The sequence below is a fragment of the Dreissena polymorpha genome, chromosome 7, assembly GCF_020536995.1.
Source record: "Dreissena polymorpha isolate Duluth1 chromosome 7, UMN_Dpol_1.0, whole genome shotgun sequence".
Classification (NCBI taxonomy): domain Eukaryota; kingdom Metazoa; phylum Mollusca; class Bivalvia; order Myida; family Dreissenidae; genus Dreissena; species Dreissena polymorpha.
Genome location: NC_068361.1, coordinates 22,401,252 through 22,413,625, shown reverse-complemented (window position 1 = coordinate 22,413,625; position 12,374 = coordinate 22,401,252). Strand labels below are relative to the sequence as shown.

Here is a 12,374-nt window from a genome sequence, read left to right as displayed (position 1 = left end):
ATTTTTTGTGTGTAATTCGTCCGTGTTATATAACCTCGATACATTATAAATTATGTACGCTTAAAATGGGACTCATATTTATAACCATAATGTGTTTTGTTAATCAATTTTGTTAATCAATTTTGAAAGTGAAAGACTGTTGATGTACCGTGAATTGAAATAAACGTTTAAGTTAAATTAGTTAATATATGCGTCGCGTGTGTACACGTCTTGGTTTCAAACTTGTCTATAAACAGTGCTCTTTATCCGCCATAAAAGTTTGCCTTTGTGGAGTGCGTTTAGAATAAGAAAATTATAAATTGCTTTCTGTTAAACTGTTTATCTGTAGACAATCACATGAAGAACGTTTTTGTTCCCATCAAAATAGTATTTTACTTAAACTGACAGCTTCACTTAAAATAATGTGATGAAATAAACAAATATACAGATGAAGATAAATTGATAATAAATGTATTAGCCTTAACGTGACATATTTTAACTCCGTTTAGTTGTTTTTAATTTTATTTTGGTAAAACGTTATTAAGTTGAAGACCGCGAATCATGAATGCCTAAATCAAAGACAAACAGTTGAAACATACAATACTGCATAAGCCCATACATGATTGTTCAATGTTTAACCTTTTGGGATAGTTGACTGCATTTAATTTGATAAAGACAATGTAATCTCCGTTTAAATTGAAAAAGAAACATGAAACAATGATTGAGCATGTTCGTTTTAGTAAATATTTCGTATCTTAAAATTGGTGAATGAGTTTATAATAAACGAAAGATAATTAGGTTAACATATGAAAATCTGTTACACAATATTATTTAAAAAAAATAGCAACGCAGTCGAATTCACTACACCAGAGCTCGACATGGAATGATGGAAACCAACAAGTCACATATCTTTGTGATATTTGTATTTACATATTATTATCGCAGATACACTTTTTGCATTATGGTTTCTTAATTAGATGCATTTCGATGACCCTGAGTTTTTCTTTATTATGCTACGGTCTTAAATCTTAAAGAATTATTTTACGTATACGCCTATGTGCTGCATTATACGTGGTATATCTGTTTTGCTAATGCTCTGGTGCATATTAAACCAATAAGTAATACAATGGCAATTTACTCAACTATAAATGGGCCGGTTAAAAAGAAAACCAGGCTAAATTATTAATCAGCGTAAAATACCGTCCCAATTTAGCAAATTATGTCTGCACATGCTAACGTACATGCATGCAGAATATTTCCCATGCGGTGACGTTTTGCAATATTTAGCACTTACATATGTTAACGGCCAGGCGACTTATCTATAAAGCCTTATTTCTGATCTCTTAACAGAAGACGAACGTATTAAGACACCATTACAAATATACCTGGGTTTAAAATTAACCATTACGCATGTTTGCGAATCGAAAACGAAATTTGTGTGATAATTAATATATAGAAGATTTCTGGTAATAATGTCTTGTGTATTAAACTTCAAAAATCAAATAATAAGCATCAATACATTTAAACATGCATGCCACATAACTTGTGAACCTTGACCCTTGGTATATTGATTTTAAATAATTTATGCTCATCGTTCGTCAACTATCATACAAAGTAATATGAATTATAGATTGCTCTTGACATATAGTGCATAATTTCTTCATCTTATGTGCATATGTGACCTTAATCTTTGACCTGTTTACCTAAGAATCAAATGCTTCTTTCTTTAATGCAAAGTGACCGCATTTCCATGAAGCTGATAATAGGTTAAGGCTACCCTGGCGCGGAAATCAATTTAGCGAATCAAACCCATTAGACCTAGTCCTATGATCTAACAATTTCACACTTAATAGACTTCGTCATTTTTTATTAAAGTAACCATATACCGATTTGCATGATCGAAGGTAAAAACTATCTTAGGATATTGCGTAGAATTGTATTGCATGTTATAAAGCACAAATACCTTGAGATTTGGCATTTTGACCACCTCAACATCGATAAGCGTCATGCTATTGACTCAAGCTACCATTACAATAATTTTCATGTTTGTATGAGGTCGAACCGTTTGATAGAAATCGCAACATAAATTATACGGACTGACGTACCGATCTATCAAACGACGGACATGTGCACAACAATTTGCCTAGCTTAAATTGTTGGAGGGGAGAGGGGGCATTATTTAAGGGGATTATATCAGGAAAGGACTATATACCAAAAACCATTTCAGATTAAATTCAACTAATTTTTAAGCAATTGAATAATAACAATATAAATATCATTGAACTGTTAAATAATGTTAAACTGTAATGCGTACACCCTTGCTAACATGTTATCATTTGGATGAATCGTAATAAATGCGTTATGATACTAATGCGTCGGATAATACATGCAATAGCGTAATATGTAATTTTGTTTTGGTTTTCACCTGGATGAGTTTGGTTCACATGTCTGTTTAATTGCTTAACATTAAACATACAGTCACTTGTGCTTATCTTTTGTTTTCAGGACAGTGTCTGAGCAGCTTTGTGATAGTAAGACTAAAACGAGACAATGGTGCCGTTGATCTAAACCTGTAAAAAAACATTTAACTGTGTATTGTATTATTTAAGAATGAAGATAGTGATACAGAAAATTAAATAATGATTAATTTTATTATTATGATAATGATGACAATACGATGAGGTGGAGGATGATACTTATGAAAACTATTATAATTATCATGATGGTAATAATAATACTTGTGACAATGATTAAAGTTATTATTTGGACGACGAGACGAATGCGACGACGGTAATGCTGCTGCTGTTGCTGATGATGACGTTAATAATGATAACGACGACGATGATGATATTTGTGATGATGATGATGATGATGAAGGCGACGACGATAATGCTACTGCTGTTGTAACTGCTGCTGATAAAGAGAAAGGTGATAATGATGGTGATAACAATGATGATGGTGCTGCTGACGATGAAGATAATGACGACGATGACGACGATAATGTCGAAGATGACGATGACGACGATGACGACGATAATGACGAAGATGACGATGTCGACGATGATGATGATGATGATAATGATGATGATGATGATGATGATGATGATGATGATGACGATTACGACGATGATGACGCTTATTACGATGATAAAGACGATGATGACGATGATGACGATGACAACGATGATGATGATGATGATGATGATGATGATGGTGATGATGATGATGGTGATGATGATGATGATGATGATGATGATGATGATGATGATGATGATGATGATGATGATGATGATGATGATGATGATGATGATGATGATGATGATGATGATGATGATGATGATGATGATGATGATGATGATGATGATGATGATGATGATGATGATGATGATGATGATGATGATGATGATGATGATGATGATGATGATGATGATGATGATGATGATGATGATGATGATGATGATGATGATGATGATGATGATGATGATGATGATGATGATGATGATGATGATGATGATGATGATGATGATGATGATGATGATGATAATGATGATGATGATGATGATGATGGCGATGATGACGATGATGACGACGATGACGACGATGACGTCGATGACTACGATGATAACGATGATGTAATTAATGATGATGATGATGATGATGACGATTACGATGATGATGACGACGTTGACGTCGATTACAACGATGCCGACGATGATGATGATGATGATGATGATGATGATGATGATGATGATGATGATGATGATGATGATGATGATGATGATGATGATGATGATGATGATGATGATGATAATGATGATGTTGATGACGAACAAGAAGAAGAAGAAGAAGAAGAAGAAGATGATGATGATGATGATGATGAGGATGATGATGATGATGATGATGATGATGATGATGATGATGAGGAGGAGGAGGAGGAGGAGGAGGAGGAGGAGGAGGAGGAGGAGGAGGAGGAGGAGGAGGAGGAGGAGGAGGAGGAGGAGGAGGAGGAGGAGGAGGAGGAGGAGGAGGAGGAGGAGGAGGAGGAGGAGGATGATGATGATGATGACGTCAAAACATATTTGATGATTTATTAAAATATACCGATGAAAAAGATGTACATAAGCACGTTCTAAACTTCTCGGACTCTCCGTACGCTTATTGAAACATCCCTTATATTAGAAAACGAAAATAATATACACGCTTGAAGGTTTCTTTGTTTCTGATTATATAATTGTTCATGGGGACAAAAGTCGAGTGTTTGATGTGAGTTTGCAGTCCCTTTATATAATAACGTCATCTTTTTATGTGAGAAACCCGCTTATTCAGCAATATGCATAACTATAAGATACCGACATGCAATGGTATGGTTCGATGGTTTATTCTTTATTTAAAAGCTGAAGTTAATAAATGATGTAAGTTTCAATTAAATACAATGTGCAAACATCATGCATTGGCAGCCCATTGTCCGTTTGTATTTCTAATAATGTGTATACAAGCCTGACTAGGTGAAACGTTTTGAAAATGTTCATTACATTTGAATTAAAATGTGTTTCAGTTTGCATTATAGTAAATCATCATATTTGAAGTGAAGATAAACGGAAGTTTTACAAAGTGCCAGAAATGCTACCAAATGCTAATCATATCTAAGAATGCATTGGAACAGCTAAGTATCTTGATAATAATTGAATAATAATTGAGTAAATGTGACTATGAAACAATGCGTCAATGGTATTAACGAATGCGCAAAAGATTGGAGTAGGTTATATTTGTCCTTACGTTTGTTTTAAATTCTTGGCACTTTTATTCCGAATACGTGCTTAATCGAGTCTTTCATCTTGCCCATACCATCTTTTTAATCAATAACCTTGACAAATTAGGAGTTCATATAGGAAAACACGATACTTTAACATGTTTAGCATCATCCTTTAACGTACATCTGCGAGGTTAATCATTTTAGTGATAATATTTCAATATGTTCATATTGTTCGCGTGTCCAATTGTGACCTTGATCGTTCGTTAACACTTTGTATTTTGCTAAACCGCGCTGTAAGGGTCATTGTATGCATTTTTTTGCTCTGATTGGTATGGATAGTACATTACGTTTCATTTACTGTTATCCACATTGGCGCTTGAATTATTGTATTTGTTTACCGAACAAATACGCCACAATGAGATAATAACAAGAATACTTAAACGCATTAAATGAAAAAATATAACAAAGATTGCTTGATTTCGGCGTATAAATATGGAACTATTTTTTCAGTAAAGTAGTGTTGGGATTAAAGAAATTTTCCTACGTCAGTCGCTTCGCCACTCAGCCATTTCGTCTGTCTGTCCGTAACACTTGTGTATCCATTAAATTTCACACTTATTATTTGACGGATATGACTGTAATGTGCCTCACAATTTCAGAGATGGAAACGAAATGCAGAAGGCGTAATTCAGTCATGCTGCCTCAAGGGTAATGTCGTACTTTAATTTCAAAAGTTCGAGCCATAATTTTTTTGTCCGCTCAATATCTCTTATCCTCTTTGTATGATTCTCGTGATGCATTACTAAAATGCTAAGATAATTGAGATACTCTGCAGAAAACATGAGTCTTTTACACCTGATTCTAAGATTATTACGTCTGTGTAAGTTAGTTATAAAGCTCAGTTTCTGTGTATGAAGTATAATTATATGCAAAGATGATATCCGAATGTAAGAATAGGTGCATTATTGCAATATTAATCACAACGTTAGTAATGCGTGAAAACAATGGTTTTTAATTAAGAGACAAATAATATTATTTTCTTCCAGGCAATTACAATTTATTGATTTAATATCAAAGATGTGTGCGTCAGTACTACGTTTGTTGCAATGTTAAAGTTTGCATTATGTAGAAAGAGTAAATGGAAAATCCTGACAGATATGTACACACGCAAAATCATATTTTGGTTTTTTAAAGTTGGCCATTAGAAAATGTGTGTTGAAGCGTGATATAATACAAAGGATAGTCACACAATCGTCGAACATGTTTCCATAAAACATTCACACGCAAAAAAACAACACTATTAAAGTAAAACAAAACACTAACAATTTACACTTTGTTATGCAGAGTTTCCATTAGAAATATATGTTACAAACGGTAATTGTTAAAACAAGTTAAACTCCACTCTCTTAATTTGTACATAGGCACACACGTGAAAATGATAGCATTATATCTTTGCAATGAAACAGTGGATGTTCATTTCCTATAAGAAATATTTACATACTTAATAAACATGGAAATTCGAGAACCATAACACCCACATATTGCGTTGACTATGTCATTCGCGCGTCACTTTTCGACATTCAATTTGACATAAACATTTAATTATAGTCGGTGTTTTGCTTCGAGTTAACTTTTTGGTGAGTGTGATGTTCGGCTATTCTTCGCACCGCCCTTAATTTCAACAGCTATAAATTGACCGTTCTAATGCGGTGTTAAAAGTTTGGATCACTTTATGTTCATAGTTTGAGGTTTTTATCATCAACGTATTGAATAGTAATAAGAATTTATGTCGTAATATAGTTTATACATAATAATTAGTTGCTATATTAGGTGATGCGAATAACTCGAATAATTACATTTTGGAATATTCAACTTTATACAAATGTGTATGTATACTTTTACAAAGTACATAATAGGACAGAAAACACATTTTGGTATCTAATGACATTCAAAAGCGTCCAAGATAACCGGACATTAATTTTCGGTTGTGAGTCATTAAAACATGAAAGCATTGGATAAAAAAGAAGAAAAAACGTTCAATGCTACATCCTTTTATAAAAATCAACAATTTAATTAAAGTATAATCGTCAACTACTGTTCTTTGAGAACGACGTGTATAACATTGATTTAAAGATAACTTTTGTAGTAGTATCGGCTTATAGATGATCAACAAAAACCATCATTTCCCTCCTCTTACCACACAGCAACTGTGCATTCATTTAGCTATCGCAATCCAACGAGTAGGCATTGTAAATTTAATTCAGAGTTATGATGCATTGCATAGCATGTTATTTAAACCATATGCATTTCTTAAAACGATAACAATCATAAGAGGTTTGTGTTTTTAAATTAAACGATTGTCTTGTGTATTAGGCACAAGCAAATCGCTGTTTTAAAAATAATCTCTGGATTGAACATGTGGTTAAGTCCCTTAGTGTTCACAAGGGCCTGTTCAACAAACAATGTTCAACAATTATTTGCATCAAATGTTAATAAAACATCATGTATATGATTGCATTTTCTAAAGGTTTAAATATTTCAAGGATCAAACGCGTTTGCTTCTTCATTTATTGCATGATATACAAACATCTAGATGTTAAAATACAATAGGCCAAATGGATGGACTGACATGCCCTTCTAGATATGACATGCCTATTTATACATAGGATAATTTATATTTAAATTATATTGTTGAGCACAAAAAGCATTCATTGACACAATGGATAGAACACAACCGCAGGACCTGGGACGCTTGCATCTGCTATTTGTTAGATTGGTATTTGATATTGAAGAAGAAACATGAACAAAGTGTTGTTTTCTATCAAATACAAGTTCTTACTGCTGCGTTGTATAATTGCAAACCTGTTGACATACACTAGTTTCCAAACAAATGAATTTGGTTGACACGCATGATACAAGTATTAATGTTTGTATAGGGTAAACATGTTTAATTTATATAGGAAAATTGGACCAACCCGCTCAGCGGTAACCCTAATGTTATTTAGTGATTAATGTTTTACATTGACAATTGTTGCTTTATCCCATTGCTGTTTAGTCGGTATTCTGTTTAAATATCGTTTGTCGCCAGTATTCGTTTTAACAGACAAAAAAGCAATACGTTGGTACAAGCATTGTATTTATAATAATATATGCAAATTCAGAAGTTTTCTTTAATCATCTGTCAGCATTTTATATTAACATGTTCCATTGTGTCGTCCGTTTTCAACAATCTGTGTAATTTAATGAAGAATTTGAACATGTATCGACGTGTTTGAAATATTTACATTTTATTTGTTTCGCTTCAATATTTTTTTAAATTGTCATTTACTATTCTTACTCTAATATAATCATCTATTTGAACGATTGATCATGGTTCCTTAATGTATTGGTGGAGAGAGACAAGTCCAGTATATTGAATAAAAAAATCAAAATATGATGTTTTTTGTTATTTGTGTGACAGCATGAGGTTGTGCATTTTCAGGGCCATTGGTTTATTCCCTTTCAATTCGGCACAACAATACAGCGCACACAACTAGCAAACGATAACACTTAAAATTAAGGCAGACCATGCTCATTTTAAACGACTGTCTTGTTGCAGGGATGTATATTATTTCTTCTGTGTGTGTGTGTGTGTTTGGCTGGGGCAACTTTGCGCGTTGCTATAACTTAGGTTTATATGTGTTAATAATCAAAAGTTCTACACATTTTTGGTCAAATGAATTAATTACGAGACTATATAGTAAACACGCGACTAAGCAAGAATGCACTTGATATTTAACATCAACTCATGGCCATTACATATATAGGATCAGTACATTATGTGTGTCAACCAAGTTATAATCCGTCAATGCACGGACACGTAGAACCACTTATGTTTTACCAACTAAGGCTGAATTTCGATAATTGTATCTGAGGTTTGACATTGTCATTTTCATGATTTATCGAGGTCTTGCTTAAAATCATGGTCTGATTCATATTATTTCAAAATATTTTAATCCATTGTAGTGAACTATACGATTGGTCATAGTTTATTTCGACATTCATTCTACGTTTAACTTAAATATGATGTGACCTTCAACGTTCTTTCAACTTGAGAGCGAAACAACCGTGTCGTGTTGTTTGAAAATCAATTGATATATAGAAGTCAGTATTCATGCAATGTCTAACAAACAGACTGGCAGAACGTTCTACCGACCGACATTATGGTATCAGTTATATATAGGCATCAGTACTTTCTGGTAGCGTGGGAAAAATCAAGATAAAGCCGCATTGGGAAATGACATTTATAAAATCAATCTAAAAAAGTTGCAATTATTTAGAATATTAAATCATGAATTATATCTATCGAATGTGTCATGTTCCCTTTTAATGATTAATTAAGTTTAGTCACATGCATATGGGATTTATGTATTTTCAAAAGTATCTCGGACCGTGCTTTTAATTATGTTAAATGGGCCCTTTCTCGTTTTGGTAAATTGAAAAAAAAACAACATTTTTTTACAGATTTGCAAATTGTCGTTTTAGCTATGATATTTCTGAGGCAATCGTAACACTGAACATGTTCCATGCTCTAAAATATCCATTATATGGATCTTGTGACGATTTGAAAACCTAAAAGTTATAAAGCGATTCAACGCGAAACGATTGAATACTTTGGAAAGTTCTGTTGTTGTCGTTAAAAATATGGGATTGTATTTATCCGTCTATTAAATGATACGCAGAATACAGGTATATGTTTCATTGCGTTGTAGGTCCGTAAACCATCTGCATCGTTTACAAAAAATTAAACACCAATAGTCGCTCGGGTTGCATTATATATTCAACTAATTCCAGGAAAAATATATACCTATATGTATCATAGAGACCAGTAAATCTCCATGCTGTTTTAAAATACGCGTTCGTTAGGAAATCGTGGTAGGTGTACTAGTTTATTGAAAGTATTTATTTATTATACATAGTAATAATTTCATATATTAAATTTGAAGAAAAACATAATTTATGGGATTTCTATTTTAAAAAGTTGAAATATTACACAACATATAAATCAACAGTTAACCGGGTTGATTGTCAACTGATACGTGAATATGGGTTCGTTTATCAAAGCTTTACAATTATTGTTTTTTAAGATTTATTTTTGTGATGGCATTCACATTAATATATGCCATGCGGTATTAGGGTCGTTAATATTCGAATTTAACCGTTTACTACCAAACACGCCCCAAGGTAATATGTTGACAGCAATATCGTAGCCATATCGTAGGACCTGACACTAGTCATCTTATATTTGTTACGAGATCTAATATTTGCTGAGAGTTACGTATCAAATTGCTGAAAATAAAGCTTTTTTATCAAACCCATGTAACGATTGCCGTTAATAATTGCAAGCGTATTTGCATGCACTTAAATAGACGTCGCGGTCTTACCAATTATAACTGTAAATGTTTGCAAAGAGGCACACTGTTTGATTTCCCCACGAAACGATCTGTTATATAGCAATTACAATTTCGAAATCGACACAAATTGTATTATGCCATTGATATACATTCCGTGTTCTGTTTAATTACATATGTGCTGATAGCCTCCCAATAAAAATATTTTGAAAGGCGTTTGGTACAAAATATGTTAATAAAGCAATTTTCGTAGTCCGTTGCCACATGCTGGGTATCATATCACAATGATGGCCATGTTATTACATGTTTTATATAGTTCCATGTTATGTATTTCGCTTATAATAATACTGAAGGTAGAAAGTATTTTAATATAAATTGACCTTATATTTTCTGACTCAGATATAGTTGATAGTTTTAACATGTTTTTTAATTGTTTCAATTGATACAGACATGTTTAAAATATGTAAATAGAATGTTAAAAAGGGTGTATGGCATTAACTTGTTATGCAAAAAAATAAAAAGCAAACAACTGTTGCTACTGTTGTGTCAGCAGGAGGACCTATATTGTTTGCGCTATTGTCCAATTGTTCATCTATTCGGCACAAGAACGAATCTCACAGAACACTGAAATACACAATAATGTGGAGGTGAGACCACCTTCTTTTAAATCTGTTGAGTTTTTGAATTTGGGCTTAATAGGGTTTTGTATGAAGGAGATGGGCAACGTTGCTCTTGGCTAATATTTAAACTTATTTATTTATGTAAACAAATAAACCGTACTAAATAATGTTCTGTCAAATGATTTAATTACGAGACTTCATAGCAAACGCGACAAAAGAATGCAAACGATGCATATAATTGATATTTTAGAGCATGGTAAATGTTCAGTTTCCACATAAATATTATTACTTCAACTCAATGTGAGAATCTGAAATATATTTGTTTAATTTTGTCTTTTTACCAAAACATGCGAATGCCCATTTAAGCATTCATATAAAGCAAACGCAATAACCATACACCGCATAAAGCAGTGTTTGACATCTAAACGAGGTCAAAATCGTTATTTAGGAATGAATTGAAATGAAGCGCGTCAGATCGTAACCGTGGAAGCATGCGCGTTTGTTTGAAAGTTTGTTTTGGTAACACACTGTATTGAATGTCAAAATCGTCTATAAAACGGGACTAATATTGCCATGCAGTCACTTGTTCTGGTCCTGCGTTGCCCTAACTGTGACTGAAGAACTTTGAAACAGTTATACCGCAGCTTAATAATGGTTAGTGTTTTTTTAATTTGATTTTTTTTTCTAAAATGTGTTAATGCCATGTTTTCCTTTTGCCGTGGAGGCAAATGTGTAAAGCTGATATTTAGAAGTATGAAAACTGTTATATCGAAGAAATCCGTTAATGTATCGGTTTCGTTAATTGTTATTTGTGTCAGCGTTATTGTGAATCAGTTTTTTAATGTACACTGTTCACGACCGTATTGGCGTATTGATAGAAATTATTTTTTAAACAAGCGTAACACTTTTGGTTTTAATAAATGAAGTGCAATCGGAAAATGGTAATAGAAATCTGTACTAGTTTGTAAAAAGTATGTTTAAATTAGTAATGCATTTCACAAAACAGCATTTGACTTTGAATGTGTTCTGTATGCGGCAAAGAAATTCATAGACAGTAGTTGTTAAATAATCATTATTGTTGTTATAATTATAATGCATTTAGTATAATAATGTATTATTGTATTACAAGTATTACTATTTTAATAAATGTTAAAAATATTTTAATAATTATGCTAGTAATAATAATAACAACAATTATTATAATAATAATAATTATAAAAATGTAAATGATAATAATTAAACTAATATTTATAATAAAAATATTAATAATAGTCATAATAATAATTATAGTAGAAGTTGTAGTAGAAGTATGTTATGTTCGTATATGTTATCATTGTTATGTGCGTAGTATTTTATAAATGTTAACATAATGCTTATAGTTACGTTATTAAAAAAACGTATTTTCAGATGTTCATTGTGCAAGTTTATTAAAGAATTGCATATGTTTTCACAATAACAAAAGTCTGTTCAAATGTACGTAATTGGCTATGCGGTAATGGTAATAAAATCGTCTTATGTATACAAAGATAACCATGTATCATTACAATTTTTATTTTTTATCATTTTGTTTAAATTGAAATAGTAATGAAAAGTTTGAGATTATGGCGGATGCCGTTATGATGGTGTGTTATA

The 12,374-nt window shown here is 32.3% G+C and overlaps 1 protein-coding gene across 1 annotated transcript; it reads right to left on the bottom strand.

Moving 5' to 3' along the window:
- Positions 1 to 3,193: 3,193 nt before the first annotated feature.
- LOC127839527 (uncharacterized protein DDB_G0271670-like) lies at positions 3,194 to 9,897 on the bottom strand (the record flags this gene model as incomplete). Its single annotated transcript, XM_052367917.1, has 3 exons — positions 9,847 to 9,897; positions 3,686 to 4,054; positions 3,194 to 3,592 (listed from the first exon to the last, which is right to left on the bottom strand). Coding segments are annotated over exons 1-3 (819 nt in total), but the record flags the coding sequence as incomplete, so codon positions are not given.
- Between the last annotated feature and the right edge of the window lie 2,477 nt (positions 9,898 to 12,374).